This window comes from Dendrobates tinctorius, unplaced genomic scaffold (assembly GCF_039654945.1).
Source record: "Dendrobates tinctorius isolate UK_male_01 unplaced genomic scaffold, ASM3965494v1 ptg000062l, whole genome shotgun sequence".
Lineage (NCBI taxonomy): Eukaryota > Metazoa > Chordata > Amphibia > Anura > Dendrobatidae > Dendrobates > Dendrobates tinctorius.
The window spans coordinates 13,496,412-13,517,771 of NW_027361730.1; the positions used below are offsets into that span (position 1 = coordinate 13,496,412).

The 21,360-nt window shown below is 43.6% G+C and overlaps 1 protein-coding gene across 4 annotated transcripts in view; it reads left to right on the plus strand.

Annotated features, from left to right (window-relative positions):
• Positions 1-21,360, plus strand: part of LOC141092929 (uncharacterized) — a 128,794-nt gene that overhangs the window by 56,387 nt on the left and 51,047 nt on the right. For all 4 annotated transcript variants that reach the window (XM_073579291.1, XM_073579292.1, XM_073579289.1 and 1 more), the window contains 3 exons: positions 11,416-11,496; positions 17,437-17,640; positions 20,097-20,190. In XM_073579291.1, coding sequence (XP_073435392.1) covers positions 11,416-11,496; positions 17,437-17,640; positions 20,097-20,190 — 379 coding nt within the window. The remainder of the gene's footprint in view (positions 1-11,415; positions 11,497-17,436; positions 17,641-20,096; positions 20,191-21,360) is intronic.

Here is a 21,360-nt window from a genome sequence, read left to right on the forward strand (position 1 = left end):
AACCCTAGTTACCAGCGCGCTGATCGCTGGTCTCCTGCCTGTCACACGCAGCGATGCGTGCTGGCCAGCGGGAGACTAGCGATCAAAAAAAATGTCCTGGCTATTCCCGGACTATCAGCGATAACCGGCAGGGGGGCCGGTCGCTGGTCAGTGTCACACACCGCAATCTCGCTGGTGAGATCAAAGTTGCGTCACAAAAAATGTGACTCAGCAGCGATCTCGCTAGCGAGATCACTATGTGTGACTGGGGCTTAACTCTTGGGTCCTCTTTTCATTAGCCAGAGCTAGCGCAACGTCATCGTTGTGACATTACACGCACACGACGTCTGGCCAGCCTGGCTAACCCGAAAAGGAGCAGAGAATGCTGGGAATTAAGAAGTTTTAATCATAGAATATAGTTGGACGGGACCATCAGGGTCATCGTGTCCACCCCCTGCTCAATTTACAGTCTCCTGTCAGCAGTCATAGGTTACTGACCTAGCCGATGGACTGAAGTCCTGAGAATCGATCTTATCTCTAGAAGGGGCTGCTTTTTCGTAGGGGTTTTTGTAGTGATACTATCACAAAATTACTATATGCTACCTTCTTTTTCTTATATCACCAGCACAACTAATGTATGGTTTATAATTCCTGTCTACCACCAATATATGACACATGCTCTGCCCACCACTTTAATAATGTTTGGCAGAATAGAGAGGAGGCTATATCTGTTGTTTTTTTTTGTTTATTTTTTCTGTACTTTGTGTGATATGTATTGTTAGGGGCATACACTTACCTATAGTATACATTTTTTTATACTCTTCTGTGCTATAATTATTAAAATGTTTGATTTAGAACTATGCACTTTTTACTTTTTGATATTGTTCTTGCCTCATTGACATCAGTCCTTTTATAAAACATACTCATGTACAGATGTTATGGATTTTTGATTTGATATAGATATATATCTCTGTGTGTGCTGCGGCCTGTCCTAATTAGACAGAGTCTTATTGAGCGCTCAAGGAAGGAAAGACGCCAAGCCTAGTTAGCAGCAATCCCCTTTCCAGCAGAACTATGGAAGTTTTTTGAATATACTTGGTTTTATCAGTTCGTACAAAGGAGTGGTTACTCATTAACATAAAGGCTGAACTTCTTATCTAATTGGTCAGTTTAAATACATGAACATATATGGGTTTCCGACCAGAGGTGACTTAGACATCATATGATCTACTGTCCCTTGTCTTACAATGTCAGCAAGACTCCAATATCGGCTTGGACCATCTGGCCTAACTTCCTCTTCTGTATGTCTGGGACAAATGTCACAAGACAATGCTATCATGAGATAACATCAGCTCCCCGGACTGGCTCATGGGGGGGGTAGCAGGTCATTTCCACCAACTAGTTACAAGGTTCAGACTGTGAATATGTATCTGTGTGCATATGAGTATATAAGAGTATATAGCATATAGCCTATAGCAGGAAAATGAGATCTAGATGAAATACATATACATATATATTTCCATAACAATCCCCCCTTAGATATCACTTGCCCTAAAAATCCTGCTTCTGGCCCAAAGTGCTGCAACTCTTTTATGCTGCCAGTGATCTGACGCATGCCTAGCGCATACATCTTCCCTCTGTACAGACTTTTGCAAATTGGTGGTCAGGAGATCTGTCCCTAATGGGGGTTTGGTGCAATGTAATCAAAGTCTCTTAGTTAGCAGTCTATGCAGTCAGTGCATGTGTATTCTCTATCAGGTAGGTGATTTATTCAGTCAGGTAGGTCATCCACAGCATCATTCCAGCTCAGGTGTATCTTCTGGTATGAGGACTTTTTCCTGCAATGTGGTGCGTGGATCCAGGTGGGGGTTTTCCTTCCAGGTTGGTGGCGTCAGCACTTGGAGAAGGGCCATCGGATCTGGGATCGAGTGCTTCTCCTTACGGACTTTTTTCACCCACACTCAGTCTCCTGACTTCAGGGCGTGCATACCAGGCACCGAATCTGGACCTGGCAATGAAGGAAAAACTTGAGAATGGACATTAGCAAGATTCTTGATAAATTCAATTCCACATGCAGACAAAGTATCATTTTGCATAGTTAACTGCTAAGTAAAGAATACCCCTAACCTGGGGGTTAGACCCAAATAAAGTTTCATATTGGTGACAGCTTTTTCTGTGCCTATGGGAGTGTCCAATGCCAGGGTTTGTCTGTTTCTTGGCAGAATTTTTTAGCATGCTGCTCTTAAATGTCCCACCTAGTCTATGGTGCAGGATGGTGGGAAGTGTGTGTAGGCCTAAGTCTGACCCTACTGCTGATCAGATCTCTTGAGTCAGGTTTGCTGTGAATGTGGGTCCCTGATCACTTGCTATCGCTTCTGGAACCCCCATATCTGCACACTATTTTTGAGAGTAGCTTCTTTGCAGTAGTCTTCGCCAACTGGTTGATTACTGGGAAGTCTTCAGGCCAGATGGCGTGGGGGAACTTTTCCCGCTTGTCCGATGTTGAATGTGTTGGAGGCCAAACCGCTGCTGGGAATTTGGCTGTTAAGGTGTGAGTTAAGTCCAATCAGGTCATTCATCTGTGTCTTCAATTCTGTGCGGGGCCACATACCCATTGAACCACCGTAGGGTACACACTTTGAGGTAGACGTTTTGAGGTAGACAGGTTTCTTGGAGGCCCAGTGCTTTTGCCTTTTAGCATCCAGCTTTCCTTCTCCTCCTTCAGAGTTTGATCCTGCTACTTCTTGTACAGGTTTCAGGAAGTTATTTTGTCAGGTTTAGTGACTGGGTTGTGGTAATTGACATTCTCTGAGCTGATTGTGGGATTTTAGCTTAGGTTTCATGTATGTCCATACCGTGGCGTCTCCCCTCCCTCTGTATGAAGACTCAGGTTAGACTGTGTCAGAGGAGGACTTGGGACTCTTTGCATTGGTACAGATCCAGCTGACATTCTCCGGGGATGAGGGGGAAGGTCAAACTGTTGTAGCCTTGGGATACCTTCGGACTCATTCAGCTCGTCTCGGGGGGACGGGGTAAGTGTTGCCGTGGACTGCTGACCGTAGGACTGTGCTGGAGAAGAAGCTTCCCCAAGAGGGGGTGGTGGAGGACAATCTTCTGGAATGTTCTCCATCAAATACATCCTTTCTGGTAAAGGTGGGCACCATTCTTCTGCCTCAGAATTCATATCCACGTCAGAGCCTTCATCCTGGAAGTGATTCAGCTCGTTGGCTGGTGGAGGAGGAGGCAGCACTTCTGTCCAATTCAGAGATGGTGTCTTCACCGGTTTTCCCATTGACTTCTGTTTGCCAGGTTCTCTCGTCTTCAGTCGTATGTAGTAGCCGTCCGGCTCTACGACCTCTCCCATTTTCCATATTGTCTTCCTCTGGCTGTTTCTTTGGCTGCCACGTCTGCCATGTTGATGCCCCATGTCTCTACTGTGTTCAGTTTTTCGTGTACCTTGACCTTCAACACTGCCACCACTTTTAGTGGTTGAAGAGCATCCAGCAGGTCTCTGATGACTCCATGATGCTTCACGGTCGACGCGCTTGCTGTGATGAAGTCTCTTGCAGCCCAGATGGGTCCAAAGTCATGTGCTATGCCATGCAAGTACCTGGAAGTTTTGTTCTTCGCAATCTGGCAGGCCTTTCGTCAGCTCTATCAGTTCCGCTTTTTGGGCTCTTGGCTGACAAACTTCTGGACCATAGGATGTCTTGATTGCTGGTCACTGCACAACCTGTGTGGAACCTTCCTTCATCATCTTCAAAACTGGAGCCATCTACGGTATCTTTCAGATTTTTCATCTGAGGGTCCGTATCCGCATCCCCCTTGGGAGTGGGAGTAAAGACAGGTAACGGCTGAGACCACTGAAGAGTGGTGGAGAGCAGCCCTGTCAGGAGGGCGTGTGCTGCAGATATTGTTTTCATGCAGGAGGGCCCCCCCTTGCAACTGGATCCAGGCCGGCTGAGAGGTAGTCTAGAGGCCTCTGGTTTTCCTCAGCGGGTCTGTTTTAGGACTGGCCAATAGCATGACCTTCTCCATCTTTGTCCTTCCTTTTCTGTTTGGCAAAGACGGGATGGCTTCTTGTAGTCAGGGAGGCCTAGAGCTGGCGCAGAGACCATGAAGTCTTTCAGTTTCCTGTACGAGATGAATGCTGCAATGCGTTGATGCAATTGTACAGAGGCTGCATTAAGCCTGGAGCACCAGGGATCCAAGTTCTGCAGTACGAAACTAGACCAAGGAAGGCCTGCATCTTCGGAGTTGTTGAGGGAGCCATCTTCTCCTCTGCGGTCCTCCGGTCATCTGTCAAGTGTTTTGTCTAGTGGGCGATACGGTGTCTTCAGGAACTTGCTTTTGACACCACTGGACTCTGTTTTTGCAGAACTTACGTTGCTCCTCCGCCAGGCAGAGTAGAGGAGACATGGAAAGCGCTGTGCAGGTAGCGATGTCGATGACTTCTGCATGCTCCGCAATCCAGTTGACGGGGATGGAGGACAATGCTCTGGCGAGCTGTGAAAAGGCTGTTCTGGTCCCTCTTGGGCATCACTGTCCATTTGCTCTGCACCCCCCTTGTGCGTTTTCAGGAACTGGTTGTCCAGGTGAGGGGGAACATTGAGGGGAGCTTCGGGCAGATCCATTGCCGTGAACACCGTTGCTGTGGCTGGCACGTTTGTCAGCAGAGAGTGCAGATCTGGCACAACTGGGGTTTCAAACACGGTTGCTTCGCTCACAGCCCTCAGGTTATGCACCATTCAACCCAGTCTGATTCTCCTTTCACAGTCTTCCTCTTGATCGAGAAAAGCTGGGACTGCATGATGGTTCCCATGGGTGAGGCGGCTCAATCTGGCCTTGCTCTTCACAGTGCCGTGAGTGACTCCCATCTTTTGGCACAGGGCCGGCAGGAAAACAAGCTGGGGTCCTCTTCATCAGAGATGACGTCCAGCTGAGCTTTCTTGCTCTCGCAGGGTGTCTTTTTGCTGGGGCGTCTTCTTTACCAGCCAGCAGCCGTTCCTTTCACCCAGCTTGATCTCAGGTCTGCATTTGTTAACCAGTTTGAGGGGCTGAGTGGCTGTCTTCTGGTCCAGGGCCTGGATTAACTTCAGGGAGCACCTTCAGAATCTTGTCCAAGATGATCCTCTGGCGCTGGAGCCGGAAGCAGTGCAGCCATTTCACGAAGCGGTTGTGGTCCTTCTGGGTTGAGAGTTTTCCTGGCCCATGCCAAAATACTTAGGCCGTTTCTTAAACAGCAGTTCCACTTAGACCTCCAGTTGGTCAGAGGCAGTTTAGCTCTGGGTGATGAGCAGCGGATGCTGGGCCCTCTGAGCATCCAGGGTTCCAGACTTGAGTGACACGCGCACTGGCGCAACTTGAAGTCTCCCTTGGACCATAGGCTTCCGGGTGCTATGTCCAGCACCTCCTTGGGTAGGCTTGCGCCGGTTGTTCGAGTGAGGCTCTTGTAGGGCCACCAGCATGGGCATGATTGATTCTTCTTGGGTCAGGGGTGGAGAAGAGGTCAAGGTCACATTTTCATGGGACACTTCAGGTCATCTTCAGTTCCTGCAGTAGGTCTGCACTCATCAGGTGGGGTGAGCAGGTCTCCACCGTAAACTGGAACAGGATGGAGTGTCCTGGCAGTGTTCACTTGCTCAGGGGCTCGCAAGCTGGGGAACGTCTGTCTTGACCTTTAATCCCCATACAAGACACAGAGTGTTCTGATAGACTGGTGGGGTCGGGGATTTTCACTTCTGACTGCACCAGTGTCCGCAAGGAAAGATATGACAGCCCCCAGTGATTTGAGGTATTGGGTCCGCTGATGGGGTTTCACATGTCAGGGGCGTGACGTCTGGCGGACCTGGTTTGCCTCTGTCCTATGGACAGGGTTCTTCATTGTCTTCTGCGTTTCTTTATTGGCCTATTCCTCTGCGTGATGACCTGGGTTGCCGGGGTGCTGTGCACTAGTTCTGGAAATGGCCAAGGTTGCCACAGTTGAAACACCTGACAGGTCTCCTGTCCCTGAAGAGTGGTTGCTCCTCCACATCAGTGGCCACCACAGGAGGGACTGTCCTCCGCACTCCTGGGAGGGACTCAATTCTTCTGGCTACTGCGAGCAGGGCATCTACTGCTATTGTCCTGTACTCAGGCCTGGCCACTATCAGTAGTTTCTTGATTGGTTCTCTTAGTCCATGCACAAAGGCCTGTGCCAACATTTGTCCGTGTATCTGATCATGAATAGTGAAGCCTAAAATTTGGAATACTTGCCTCACTCTGCCATGAAACTCGTCTACAGATTCTGTCTCGGCTTGGCTCATGTTATGCAGGCTGAGTGCTTGTCTGGCTTTGGCCCACTCTCTGAGCTGTTCAATTAGCTTTGATTCTGATTCCCAGGAATGCACATCTAATTCTGATGGAAGCTTGAAGTGTTCCTTCATGATTGGCCAGAGTGTTTCACCTGCTTTTATCTCCATTATGGACCAGCGATCACTCCAGTTTGCAGCATATGTCTGCTGGCTCTGCTGCATTCTTTGGTAAAATGGCATGAGGTCCATATCTGGGTCTGGCAGATTTCTAGAATACTGAACACCTGACTAGGGGTGAAGGGCACATAGTGTAAGAGTTCTGGCTCTATCTGCCCCTGCCTTCTTGGTGTCTGTGAGTTTCCCCTAGTACTATGTAGCATAATACCCTCTTCATATTCATCAGAGGAGGAAACGTGCCATTGTGTTTGTCTTGTGTGTGGGCAGCACTCCCCCCCCCCCCCCCCCCCTCTGAGACTGTAGCTCCGTCTGGCACATAGGATCTTCAGTCTCAGACTTAGCAGGTGCTGTCTCTGATGGACCACACCTCCCTTCTTCTAGCTTTTGTATTGGGAGGGCACCTGTGTTGTGTGTGGGGAGTGATTCACTTCCTTCTCCCTTTGTCATAGCTGTCTCTTTAGAGAGGGTGCCCTGTGGAAATAGGGACACCTCACTGTCTGGATCTGGCACTGGGCCAGCTGGTGACAATGAACAGAGAGGTGGACGGGAGGGAGAGGTCGGGAATAGGAGAAGTGAGAGATAGTGGAGGAGAGTCGGGAGGAGACAAAAGAGGGGGAGAGAGTGAAGACGAGGGTGATGAGGGAGGATGAGAGATGGGTGTTGGTGAGGAAGGTGGAGAGGGAGGAGAGATGGGAGAGAGAAGGGGGAGAGATGGGAGAGAGAAGGGGGAGAGATTGGCGGAGATGAAGAAGATAGGGGGGGGGAGAGAGATGGTGAGGGAGGATGATGTATAGGAGGAGAAATAGATGAGAGAGGGGAGGTGGGAGTAAGAATAGCGGAGATAGAGGGAGGTGGGAGGAGGGAAGAGTGGGGAGAGAGGAGATTGTGGGGGGAGCGGACTGCTCCCCCTTTTCTGCTGTCACAGAAGGCATGCTTAGATCTGTGGTCCCTCTCAGATGTCACAGATTAGAATGCCGCTGAAAACACTTTTTGTACACGTAAAAAATAATCCTTGTCCTGTCACACTAACTTTCAGCACCTTCTACGCTGTAAAATCCGCTGTCACTTTAAGAAATGCAGACGGCAATTGAGATTCACTAGCTAAACTTCCCTTTTCCTTTTCAATACATTATGCCATGCTACAGCTTTGAAGAAAAACTGTTCTTGAAAAACCACATACTGTGTCTGTTTTAAAAACTGAAAAAAAGTGATCAAAACTTTAAAAACTTTGCAACCCCTTTTAACTTGCTTAAAAAGGAAGGAAAAACAAAACCCAGAATATTTAGTAAAAACTTCAAAAGTAGTGGAAACAAAAATGGAAAATCAAAACTGACAAGAGAACACAGGAATAACCAAACGCAGGTAAAAATTCTCTTTTTTACAAAAACTAAGAAAGAAGTGAAAGCTAAAAAAGTGATAAAATGTCACAAAAAGGTAGAAGAAAACTAAGAGAGATAAAAAGGGAAAAATGATTTTCTTTTTTTTTTTTTTTTCCTTAAAAAAGATTTTAAAAGGATAAAACCCAAAAAGTTGATAAAATCAAAAAGTATATAAACTTTAAAAAGAACCACTCAGGAAAATCAAAAACCAATAAAATCAGGGAAAATGGAGGGAAAAAGAAAGAAAAACAAAAGGTACAATCAAGAAGTTGGTAAACCTTGGAAAAACACTCCAAAAAGAAAATAGAATAAAAATCCAAAAATCAGTACAACCTCCAACAATAAAAAAAAAGTGTTAGTGCAGAATTCAGAACACGCACCCACTTCCTCTTTCTATGCCTGCGTCTCTCAGTAAAATTCTCTGAGAACAATGGAAACCAAAAAGCAGACTGAGACTACAGTGATATGCTCAAAAAACCCAACTTTCTCGAAAATTCTCACACTACAGTAACAAGAATAAAAATCTCCACCAAAAATGCAAGATAAAACTTAAAATAGGGAAAAGCAGAGTACAAATATGACAATATGAAAAATATATATATCAGGGGCACACCCTGTAGGCAGAAAGAGGAAGTGTACAAGAAGGAAGAAAAAACTTTTTCTGCTTCAGATCTTTGTGGAAATCAGCAGTAAAAAAACAGGTTGATGCACATATAGACATCCGGGGAGAGATCGAAGCCCTTGTTTTGTGACACGTATGTCAAACAGCTGCTGGTAACCGATAACTGCCAACCACACTGGGTGCACTGCGCTCGGTGACCCGGGAATGTTTACCACGCTGTATCGGATGTCCTGCCTGGCTCGTCCGTAACAGGAATGTGATAAATCCCACAAAATTGCCACCACCTGATACCTGGACCGGCTTCTCCTGTCCTTCCCTGTGACGAGGTGTGTTGGTGGCAAACTGTCAAGTGGTTTGGCTTGCAATAACTTCCCCAAGCTAACACCACCACGTGCCTGGCGTGGGCGCTCCTGTCCCTTCCTATGCACGGGTGTGTTTGTTGTGATAGCTCGATGGGAGATTCGCCTTGTGATAACTCTGTAAGACCCCACCACCTGTCCCTGGGCAAGGCTTCTTCTGTCCTTCCCCTGTGTCCAGGTGTATTTGTGATGACCTATCTGAGCGAGTCAAACTCCCCTGTTATCGGTTTCCCAGCAACCACATGCACAAATCAGTCACCAGCTCTCTCCCGGATCTAGACACACAGGACCACAGCAGACACTTTGCTCATCCCAGGGTTTGGATAAGAGCGTGGACTTTTTTACACTACCTGGGGGTTAGGTGACCACACTGACCGGCTAGAGTTGCTGACCCGGACTGGGCACAGGGAACATTCAGGTAAGATAACTAGATTTTCTTACCTTACTTATGGAGTTGCGCAAATCTCCGTTCCCATGAGCCAAGGCCTTGGCTGGCACCTCTGTCCTCTCCGGTCAGCAGGATCCCCGTGCGTTTTTGTCCACAGCCTCGCGTCTGTTGCGCCACTTTTTATGGATTTTTGATTGATGTAGATATATATCTCTGTGTGTGCTGCCGCCTGTCCTAATTAGACAGTCTTATTGAGCGCTCAAGGAAGAAAAAGACGCCAAGCCTAGTTAGCAATCCTTTCCAGCAGAACTCTGGAAGTTTATTGAATATACTTGGTTTTATCAGTTCGTACAAAGGAGTGGTTACTCATTAACATAAAGGCTGAACTTCTTATCTAATTGGTCAGCTTAAATACATGAACATATATGGGTGTCCGACCAGAGGTGACTTAGACATCATATGATCTACTGTCCCTTGTCTTACAATGTCAGCAAGACTCCAATATCGGCTTGGACCATCTGGTCTAACTTCCTCTTCTGTATGTCTGGGACAAATGTCACAAGACAATGCTATCATGAGATAACATCATCTCCCCAGGCTGGCTCATGGGGGGGGGGGGGGGTAGCAGGTCATTTCCACCAACTAGTTACAAGGTTCAGACTGTGAATATGTATCTGTGTGCATATGAGTATATAAGAGTATATAGCATATAGCCTATAGCAGGCAAGTGAGATCTAGATGAAATACATATACATATATATTTCCATAACACAGAGCATGCATGAACTTACATTTTGTGTGCTTTCGAATGCAAGAACACTTCGCTAAAATAATTTGCTGTGTTTTTCCTACCATGTAACCTGTATTGAGTTTTGTACCATATTTGTGGGCTGCTACTACATTAGTTTTAACTGCTTCATGACGGAGTCCTTTTTCGTTTTTGCGTTTCTATTTTTCGCTCCCCTTCTTCCCAGAGCCATAACTTTATTTTTCCGTCAATATGACCATGTCAGGGTTTGTTTTTTTGTGGGACAAGTTGTATTCTTGAATGACACCATTGGTTTTACCATATTGTGTACTCAAAAACGGGAAAAAAAATCCAAGTGCGGTGAAATTGCAAAAAAGTGCAATTCCACAACTGTTTTTTGGATTTTTTTTTTACTATGTTCACCAAATGCTAAAACTGACCTACCATTATGATTCTCCAGGTCAATGGGTGAACAGACACCAAACATATCTAGGTTCTTTTTTATTTAAGTGGTGAAAAAAAAAATCCAGAGTTTATTAAAAAAAAAAAAAAAAGTTGCGTCATTTTCCGAGACCCCTAGCGTCTCCATTTTTTGTCATCTCGGGTTGGGGGTGGGCTTATTTTTTGCGTGTCGAACTGAAGTTTTTAATTATACCATTTTGGTGCAGATAACATCTTTTGATCGCCCGTTATTGCATTTTAATGCTTTGTTGTGGTGACTATAAAACGTAATTCTGGAGTTTTTACTTTTTTTTTTTTTTTTGTCATGCAGTTTAGCGATCGGGTTAATTCTTTTTTTATATTGATTGGGCGATTCTCAACACGGTGCTACCAAATATGTGTATGTTTTGATTTTTTTTTATTACTTTATTTTGAATGGGGTGAAAGGGGGGTGGTTTGAACTTTTATACTTTTTTAATATTTTTAAAATCCTTTTTTTATTACTTTTGGCATGGTTCAATAGTCTTCATGGGAGACTAGAAGCTGCTTTAACCTGATCGGCTCTGCTACATACAGGCGATGATCAGATTACCTGTATGTAGCAGAATTGCTGACTTGCTATGAGCGCCGACCACCGGGCGGCGCTCATAGCAATCCGGTAGTCACAGCCATAGAGGTCTGTAGGAGACCTCTGGTTGCCATTCCAACTCATCGGTGACCCGCAATCGTGTCACGGGGTCACCAATGGGAGGGATTTCCGGCACGATTGCCGGAAGCACGAGTTAACAGCCGCGGGTGGACCGGGATTCCACCCGTGGCTATTCCGGGTCCGTGTCAGCTCTTCAGAATAGCTGATGTGCTGGAAAAGATGTGGGATCAGAGCCAGAGCCCACATCAATTTTGAAATTGATCATATGAATAAGACCTAAATGTGGGAGAATTGATTATAACCCCAATATTTTTGATGTTTAAAATAATGGTGACAATTATATTAAGAATCATTAGTGTATTTCTCTGTATCAAATTTAGTTTGGCCTCACTGTTTATGATGAAGCAAGAAGAATATCTGCTCCAATGAACATTATGAGGTTGATCAAGGAAAAGACTCAGGTAAGTGGTAAATTTAGTTTGGAAGACATAATGGGGCATATTTATCAATGCTGTTTGATCCTTAGTGAAAACGTAAGCAAACATTTGTAAAATGGGCTAAAGTACAAATCCATGTTGTTTGTTGGCATATTTTTAGAAGTTTACACCACCAATTAGTTAGCTTGCTTTAAAAGTCGTGCTTGAAATTTGTGCCTCAATTTTGTTAAAATGTTGTCCCACTGCGTTGGATTTCACACCACACCACACCATAAATCACAGCGCTTTTGTCAGGCCATGTCAGGCAAGGCTCAGAAAGTGTCTAAGGCTATGTACCCACGTATGCAGAAAAAAACGGACTCCTTTCCAGGAAAACCAGACGTTTTTTCGCGTTTTTACAGGAGCATCCACATTCTCAAAGAATATAGTTGGAAATGCGTTTTTTTTCCGCAAAATTAATGAACATGCTGCGTTTTTTTCCGCAATGCATTTTTTCGTGGGAAAAAAACGCATCATGCACAAAAATTGCGGAATTCATTCAAAAGAATGGGATGCTTCTTGTATGCGTTTTTGAAGCGTTTTTGCTGGGAAAAACGCTTAAAAAACGTGAAAAAAAACGCTTACGTGGGTACACAGCCTAAAACTCGCAGTAAGGGCATAGTCAGATCGTAGTATAACACGGACGACGATGGCATCGCAATGCTCGGATTGGCCGGCGGCTCTTGGACTGGTTCTTCTCTTTTCCCCTGAGGAAGCCACGCTCTCAGGTGGCGATATGTGTGGGGTCCTCTATTCACCACCATTCTGCCAACAGGTTCTAATACATCCATCTTACTACAAGCATGAGGCTGTGATTGTGAGCCTGCTTTTGGTTGCACAATGCTTTTATTGTGCATCTAGGTTATTTGCAATTCTGTCCTAACCTTATTTTGATTTTATACAAATCCTTTTTGCTCATCCAATTTGGGTTTGCTTATTGGCATTTCCAAATCTATACATCTTTTAATTGCTCTTATATATTTGCATGATCGTTTGGTTAGGATTTCTCAGGGGCTGCTATCATGATAATTCAGAGCACAAAATTTGTGTGTGACTATTTGGCAGGCTCTAGGATAACATGTTTTGTCTCCACATTTGCATATCTAAATTAGCATTTATGTAGCATTGCATTAAGACTACCTTATCCTTGTATTGTTATATTACTGTGATTTCCCTGTTTTTTTGGCGGAGGAATGTTGGTCCTTACATGGACCTTCTGGTGGTCGTTCTTTAGCCTTTATTGGCTTTAAATTTGTTTTTACAAATTTGCTGTTTGTTTTGTTCATCAATAAAATGTATTACATTTTATCATTGGTGATCTTGATTTTTTTTTTTATACACATTTCTTTTTTTTTTTTTGTTTTGTCAGTAATCTATTATTTAAGTGATCACTTAGTTATTTTTTGTTCCCTCAAGTCTTCTTTCCCAGCACATAACCCCATCCATCCCTCTTCCCTTCAATATGGTGCGGTCGTTCTGTTTCCCCACCATGCTTCATAGTTGGCATAGTGTTCTTGGGGTTGTGCTCATCATTCTTCTTCCTCCAAACACAGTGAGTGGACTTAATACCAGAAAATTCTCTTTTGGTCTCATCTGACCACATGACCTTCTCCCCTGCTTCTTCTGGATAGTCCAGATGGTCATTGGCAAAATTCAGACGGGCCTGGATATGTTCTGATGGGGACCTTGTGTGCCTTTCAGGATTTTAATCCATGACGACTTATTGTGTTACTAATGGTAATGTTTGAGACTGTGGTCCTAGCTCTCTTGAAGTCATTGCCCAGGCCCTTCCGTGTAGTTCTGGGCTGATTACTGACCTTTCTCAGAATCTTCCTTACCCCACGAGGTGAGATCTTGCATGAAGCCCCAAACTGAGGAAGATCGACAGTCATCTTGTGTTTCATCCTTTTTCTAATAATTGTGCCAACAGTTGTTGCCTTCTCATCAGGCTGCTTGCCTATTGTCCTGTAGCCCATCGCAGCCTTGTGCAGGTCTACAATTTTGTCAGATAAAGGGAATCTGTCACCGGAAGTTGCAGGCCTATGTAAATGGCCTGGGTCCGGTCCGATGGGTGGTGTCTCTTCTTTTTTCTCCACTCCATCCGTGGTCCCCGTCCTCGCTTTTCTCCGGTATTCTTCTCCATCGTTCACGCTTGCGCAAAGCAATCTTGCTTCACGCACGCGCAGTATGCTTTGTCCAACTGCGGGCAAAGCCGAAAATCATTACTGCGCATGCGCCGGTACACTATGTCCCGGAACACAGCGAAATACTTTTGGGACATAGCGTACCGGTGCATGCGCAGTAATGACTTTCAGCTTTGCCCACAGTTGGATAAAGCATACTGCGCATGCGTGAAGCAAGATTGGTTTGCGCACGCGCTGACAATGGAGAAGAATGCTGGAGAAGAGCACGGATGGGGTGGAGAAAAAAGAAGAAACATCGGACCGGACCCATAGCATTTACATAGGCCTGCAACTTCCTGTGACAGATTCCCTTTAAACACCTCTTAGGTCTTGGTCATGGTGGAGAGGTTGGAGTGTGATTAAGTGTGTGGACAGGTGTCTTTTATACAGGTAACGAGTTGAAACAAGCAATTAATACAGGTAATGAGTGCAAAATAGTAGGAGGGCTTCTTAAAGAAAAATTTACAGGTCTGTGAGAGCCAGAATTTTTGCTGGTTAGCAGGTGATTAACTATGTATTTCATGCAATAAAATGCAATTTAATTAAAAATCATACCATGTGACTTTCTGGTTTTTTTTATTTCTGGATTCTGTTTCTCACAGTTGAAGTGTACCTACTATAAAAACTGCAGACCTCTCCATTCTTTGTGGATGGGAAAGCTTGAAAAATCTGCAGTGTATCAAACACTTATTTTCCCCACTGTATGATGTACTGATATGTTATATTTCCGGTTTGCCATATTTGGAGAAGGCTCTGACGCAGATGTCAAATTATACCCCGCAGGCGCTGGCTGAGATACTTAGCCGCAAGCTTCCTGTAACAATTTCCTTCATTGCATCATCTCTATATAATACAAGTTACTGCAAATGCATATTTGGTTGAAACACCAATTAAATGATTCAGCAGATGCCTAAGATGTCTGAGGTTATGCTGCTGTCTGAGTTTATTTTATACTTTCCCTACATCATGTGTCAAGTGAACCACCACAGGAGAAAGGCGACTTGATGCTTTTCCTTCAAACCTCCACCTTCAACCTTGAATAATGCTGTTTTCTGACCTGAGAAAATACTTTGCCTGATTTTGACTTATTTCTTTTAAGTGAATACCCTGGAATCTTTTGTTTGTACAGTACTTTTAGAAGGAAAAAAGGAAGTTCTATCACCCCCTTCTCAGCTTTGATCTGTAAGATTATCTTACCTCTTTGCAGACGATGAATGCAATGGACACTTGTTATCGGACTGTAGTTTGTAAAGAGAAATATTTTGTAATTGATACAGATATATCTAATAAAAAATAGGATTTCTACATACAAACATAAGATTGTACCGGAACATGATTGAACAGGCATCACTAACTATAAGGGTATGTGCACACTCTGCGGATTCCGCTGCGTTTCCACAGCGGTTTTGGCCGCTGCGGACCCGCAGCAGTTTTAGCTTGCGGTGTACAGTACCATTCAAATGAATGGTAAAAAAAAAACCGCTGTGTAGACGTTGCGGAAAAATCCGCGCGGATTTGCTGCGGTTTTGAAACCGCAGAAAGAAGTGACATGTCAATTCTTTCTGCGGAATCCGCAGCGGGTTCCTATCTCCACCATTGTGGAGATGGTGATTCCGCAGGACCAAACCGCAGGCAAAACCGCAGATAATCCGCAGGTCTTTTGACCTGCGGTTTATCTGCGGTTTTTGCAAAATCCGTGCGGATTAATCCGCAGAGGATTCCGCAGCGTCTGCAAACATTAGGCTATGTGCACACGGTGAAGATTCTGCTGTGGAATTTTCCACGCAGATTTTGCTAAATGTGCAGGTAAAATGACCTGCGTTTTACCTGCAGTTTTAGTGCAGATTTAGTGCAGTTTTTGTGCAGATTTCCCCTGCAGTTTTCACCTGAAGATTTCTATAATGGAGCAGGTGGAAAGCTGCAGCAAAACCGCACAAAAGAAGCGACATGCTGCTTCTTTTATTCTGCACCAAATCTGCACGGAAAAATCTGCAGCAAGTGCACAGCGTTTTTGTTTTATATAGCCTAAGGCCCTGTGCACACTGTGCAGATTCTGTGCAGTTTGATTTGGCCCTGCAGAACTGCACGTGATGTACAGTACCATTTAAGGCTATGTAAAACAAAAAACGCTGTGCACATGCTGCAGATTTTTCAGAGCAGATTTGGTGCGGAATAAAAGAAGCAGCATGTCGCTTCTTTTGTGCGGTTTTGCAGCAGTTTTCCTCCTGTTCCATTATAGAAATTTGCAGGTGAAATCCGCACAAAAACTGCACTAAATCTGCACTTAAAACTGCAGGTAAAACGCAGGTCATTTTGCCTGCAGATTTAGCAAAATCTGCGCGGAAAATTCCACAGCAGAATCGGAACCGTGTGCACATAGCCTAAAATGGTACTGTACATCACGTGCAGTTCTGCTGGGCCAAATCTGCTGCAGAACTGCACAGAATCTGTACCGTGGGCACAGGACCTAAGGCTATGTGCACAGGAGTTTTTTGCCTCTGCGGATTTTGTAGTGAAAACCTCATAATGGTTTCTGCACTAAAGAATTGACATGCTGCGGATTGTAAACCGCAGCAAAACCGCGCGGGAAAATCCGCAGCATGTGCACTGCGTTTTACAGTTTACCATTGAAAAAAATGGTACTGTACAACTCGCCTAAATCTGCTGCGGACTCGCAGCTGCAGAAACGCTGCGGATCCGCAGCAGAATCCGCACCGTGTGCACATACCCTAAGGCTAAGTGCACACGTTGCAGAAAATTTCTGCTCAAAAACCTGAATCCCTTCCCAGAAACCGCACCTATTTTTCTGCGGCGGTTTTTGCGTGGTTTTGATGCGGTTTTGATGCGTTTTTTTCCGCAGCGGTTTCAAACCGCATGGAAGAAGCCAAAACCGCGGAAAAATCCGCAAAATTAATGAGCATGCTGCGGTTTTTACCGCAATGCGGTTTTTTCGCTGTAAAAAACGCATCAATGTGCATAAAAAGTGCAAAATGCATAGAAATGACTGGGAAGCTTATTTTTAGCGGTTTTATAGTGAAAACCACGGTAAAAACCGCTAAAAAAAGCACTGTGTGTGAACACAGCCTAACTCTTATGCTGCTATTTCTCAGGTTATCTCACTATACTGCAGCCTGTCAGCTCTATCTCTCCCATGTGTAGCTAGTGTCTGCTTGATTTCTCATCTTATACTGGGATCTGTCAGCTTCATCTCTCCTCTCTGTAAAAACATATTCAAAAATTCAGAGAGGAAGGAGCAAGGCATATGTAGCATGTATAGGGCAGGCGGACCTCCCAGTTTAAGCAAATGCCCACTGGAAGAGTGGATATGTTAAAACAGTACCTTAATTTTTATTAAATAGATATGTTGTATTTTATGATTCTGTTCTTTCTTTGTTTCATTCATGCTAGGTGATTTTTGACACAGCCTCAGTACTCGCAGTATTAAAGGGGTTATCCCACAATTACAATCTATTACCTTTACACATGATAGTGATAGATCATAAGTGTCTGGTAACTGGAGGATCCACCAATGGGACCTCCACTGATCATCAGAACAGTGGTCCAATGTAGACTAAGAAAACTGTTCTAGGACCATTTTTGCAATCAGTGGGTCATATTCAAAACATAAGTAATACATTGTAATTGTGGGTCAGACATTTTAAGGAAATAAAGTACTTTTTAACCTTGCTGTGAAAAATGCTTAAGTCTGAATTTATTGGAATTATCACTTTATTTTATTCAGGAACAGCAAAATCTGTTTCTAAAGCAACAATGCCAGAATAAATCACAAAATGTCACCTTGCCACACAACTTCAGGCCTGATGAATCATCTGATAATATTCCCATTGTGGATGTTGGAAGTTGGATGCCTGGTAAAAAGGTTAGGCTCTTCATATGTGGCCACTCTGGAGTAGGAAAAACTACCTTTGCCAACACGCTGAAAGAGGTATTGATTTTTTTACTTAACTTGTCATTAAAGGGGCATTCCCATTTTATATCAGAATTATCTAGTATGTTTGGGCCCCACTTCTGAGAACCTCACCTATTGAAAAAATGGTTCTGGTGGCACCACCTAAACACCTTCTTTTGCTGCATGTACTCGTTAGTGAAGGGTTCTCATGCAACCACCTAAACACCTTCTCCTTTTGCTGTCTGTTCTGGTTAGTGAAGGGTTTTGGTGCCACCACCTAAACACCTTCTTCTCTTGCTGACTGTATTTTTTTTTTATACCTCCTCACCTCTCTTTGCCATTACCATTAGTCTTCCCTTAACTTGTGTACTTTAACTTGTGGCTGCAGGCAGCATGAAGAAGGACATTGATGCTTTTAGATCAGGGATTTGAAAATGAAATACACAGAGGGCCAAAATTAAAACTTGGATAAAGTTGCGGGCCAACCTTGATATTTATTAAAAAAAAGTATATAATTGAGGAGGTTTTTCTTTATCACCTAATATACCGATGAACCTTTTCATATGGAAACAAACTTAAGGGGCTGTCCCACGAACCAAGTACATGCTAATTAATAAATCTTAAGAGCTAGATTACATGACCAGAGCACTGGGTATTTCCTCACGGGCAATGGGCATACATAGAAATCATGATGCCAGCAGAAGTTCTAACCCCTCCTCCAAAAAAAATAACCTTAATATTTGGTGGGGTCACAAAAGAACCTATTTCACAACTTTGCAGCTTTTACAAAATAATTTTCCTCCTATTGAAGCCCCTAGATTGCCCTTTTATTGCCCCCATAAAGTAGGATGCCAGTAAAAGTTCCACTCAAACATAGGATACCCTCATAGTGAATTCCACCTCAGTACCCTCCATACAATGATGACCCTTCTGTATCAACACCCACAACCCACCAGGCAAAGCTTGGTGACGCCAACACAGTATGATGACCCAACTGTAATTCCCACACAGCCCTCCACACAGTATAATGGGCCACACACAGAATAATGGGCCCCACATTGTCCTTCATACTATATAATGAGCCCAAAATAGTCATCCATACTGAACAATGATCCCACATAGTACTCCATACAGTATAATGGGCCCCACATAGATCTCCATACAGTACAATGGGCTCCACATAGTTCTCCGTACAGTATAATGGGCTCCACATAGTTCTCCGTACAGTATAATGGGCTCCACATTGTTCTCCATGCAGTATAATGGGCCCAACATAGTCTTCCATACAGTATAATGGGCCCCAATTAGTCCTCCATACAGAATAATAGGCTCCACATAGTTCCCCATATAGTGTTATAGGCCACACTAGTCCTCCATACAGAACAATGACCCTACATAGTCCTCTATACAGTATAATGGAAAAAATAAATGCTCACCTCTCCTTGTTCCACCTCTGCTCTTGTCTTGGCAGCGAGTGCTCTGGTGTTTCACTGTTAGGCACAGCTGGTGCAAAATAGGGACGCCATTGTGCCCACTGCGCTGAGGCATCAGACACAGAGGATGATGGAGGAGGGAGCATCAGTTAATGTTATCTCTTCCATCATTGCTTTCATCTTTATTGGCATCCAGGATGCTGATACAGCTGAAAGTGAAATGCCGGCCCGGGGGGGGGGGGGGGGGGGAGAGGTGTTGGTGTCGCTGGCCAACTATAATCACCCTGCGGCCAGATTTTCTCCCAGACCAAAGTTTCTCATGTATGCTGTAGAGCAAGAACAGGAGACTCTTCATTATATGGTATCAAAGCGGCGCTGTGCTGCTGAGAGTTGGCGAAAGCCTTACCATGACATGCTGTGATGACGAGATTATATGTATTGGTTGGCATATAAATTGGCAGTCAACTTGATAGTAGAGAGAAGGGCAGGGCAAGCAGGGGAGACACTAGGTTGGGAGAGCTGGCAGCCATAGCCTCAGCCTGGGGTTTCTCCAGAACCCTGAAACAAAGTTCCAATGTACTGACAAAACTGTTGGAAAAATTGCTGTTGCTATTATCCAAAGCTTTGATTAGTACTAGTGAAGCCATGATACATCCAGGGACTAAAGCCACAGCTCTTACCTCTAAAGATTCTGTGCAATAGACACAGTCACTCGGAGTTTTTGCGTGATCTGTATCACTCAAACTTGCTTTTTCATTGTCATTCCCAAAATCTGTTCCAGTCTATTTCAGAATAAATGGGTAGACAGTAAAAAAAAATCATCCCCGATGTGTCATTCACTGATTTTGAGCCACTGTAACATGGTAGTAATGGAAGTAGCTGAGCAAACAGCAATAGACTTTTCATGCATATTCTTCTCTTTGAATATTGGTCTCTACTCCTGTAATGTAAGCTGAAAAATACCATAATAAAGTTCACTCACAAGAGTACTCAACTTTTTCTAGATTAAATTCAGACTGTTTATGGGACTTGAAAGTTAGTGTTTGTATTGTTCACCAGGCAGGCCCTCTGGCCAGGCTGCAGTATTACATCAGTGGTCCAACCATTCCTTCTTCCACCAAAGGAGTGGCGTGTTCTGAAACTGGTTTGGAAGGTGAGTTATATTTCAATTAATTTAATAATTAACACCTTCTCTCGCAGCCATTTTCTGTTTTTTAGGTTTTCGTTTTTTCCTCCCCATCTTCTAAGAGCAATAGCTTTATTACATCCCTGTTAATATAGGAATATGAAGGCTTGTATTTGCGGGACAAGATTAACTTTTCAATTACATCATTCATTTTCTCATATGATGCAGTGGAAAGAGGGAAATATATTGCAATTTCATTGAATGTTTTTTGTATTTACCATGTTCATTATTTGGTAAAACTGAGCTGCCAATATGATTCTCCTGGTCAGTGCGAGTACACAGATATCAAACATCCTTCTTTTTTTTATATATATATATATATATATATATATATATATATATATATATATATATATATATAATTTTTTTTTTAAGTGGTGAAAAAAAAAACTTTATCTTATGTCGCCATTTTGCGACACCTGTAACATTGTTACATTTTTGGGATATGTTGCTGTGTGATGGCTTATTTTTTTGCGCCCTGAGCTTACATTTTTACTGAAACCATTGTGGGGTAAATATGATGTTTTGATTGCCTTTTATTGCTATGTTGCGGCGGCCAAAAAACGTAATTCTGGTATTTTTATATTTTTTCTCATTACGCTGTTTACTGATCAGACTTATTTTATCTTTTCATAAATATATGTGTATTTATCTTTTTTCAAATTTTTCATGATTTTTTTTAAATTTTTTTAAAAACTTTTTACTGTATTTAATACTTCTAGCTGCAATCGTCTGATCGCTTGTTCTATGTATAAACTTTTGATCAGGGTAAATTGGATGTTTTGGGTTGTCATTATGATTTAAAAACAGAAAACACAGTAGTTTGACAATAAATGGCTTCACCCAACCACTAACCATGAGTGGAGAAAACATTTTGGTGTTATCATTCATAGTCTCTGAAAAAGGCCAAGAAAGCAAAAATTCTGCCAGGGTATAATAATCTTTATTTATATAGCGCCAACATATTCCGCAGCGTTTTACAGTTTAACCGTTTCAAAACACAACAGTCATAAGTAACAGCGTTAACAATACAATAATTAAAGCAAAATAAGACGACCCTGCTCGTGAGAGCTTACAATCTACAATGAGGTAGTGGAGATACAAAGTACAGGTGTGTATTTACAATGATGTATTTAC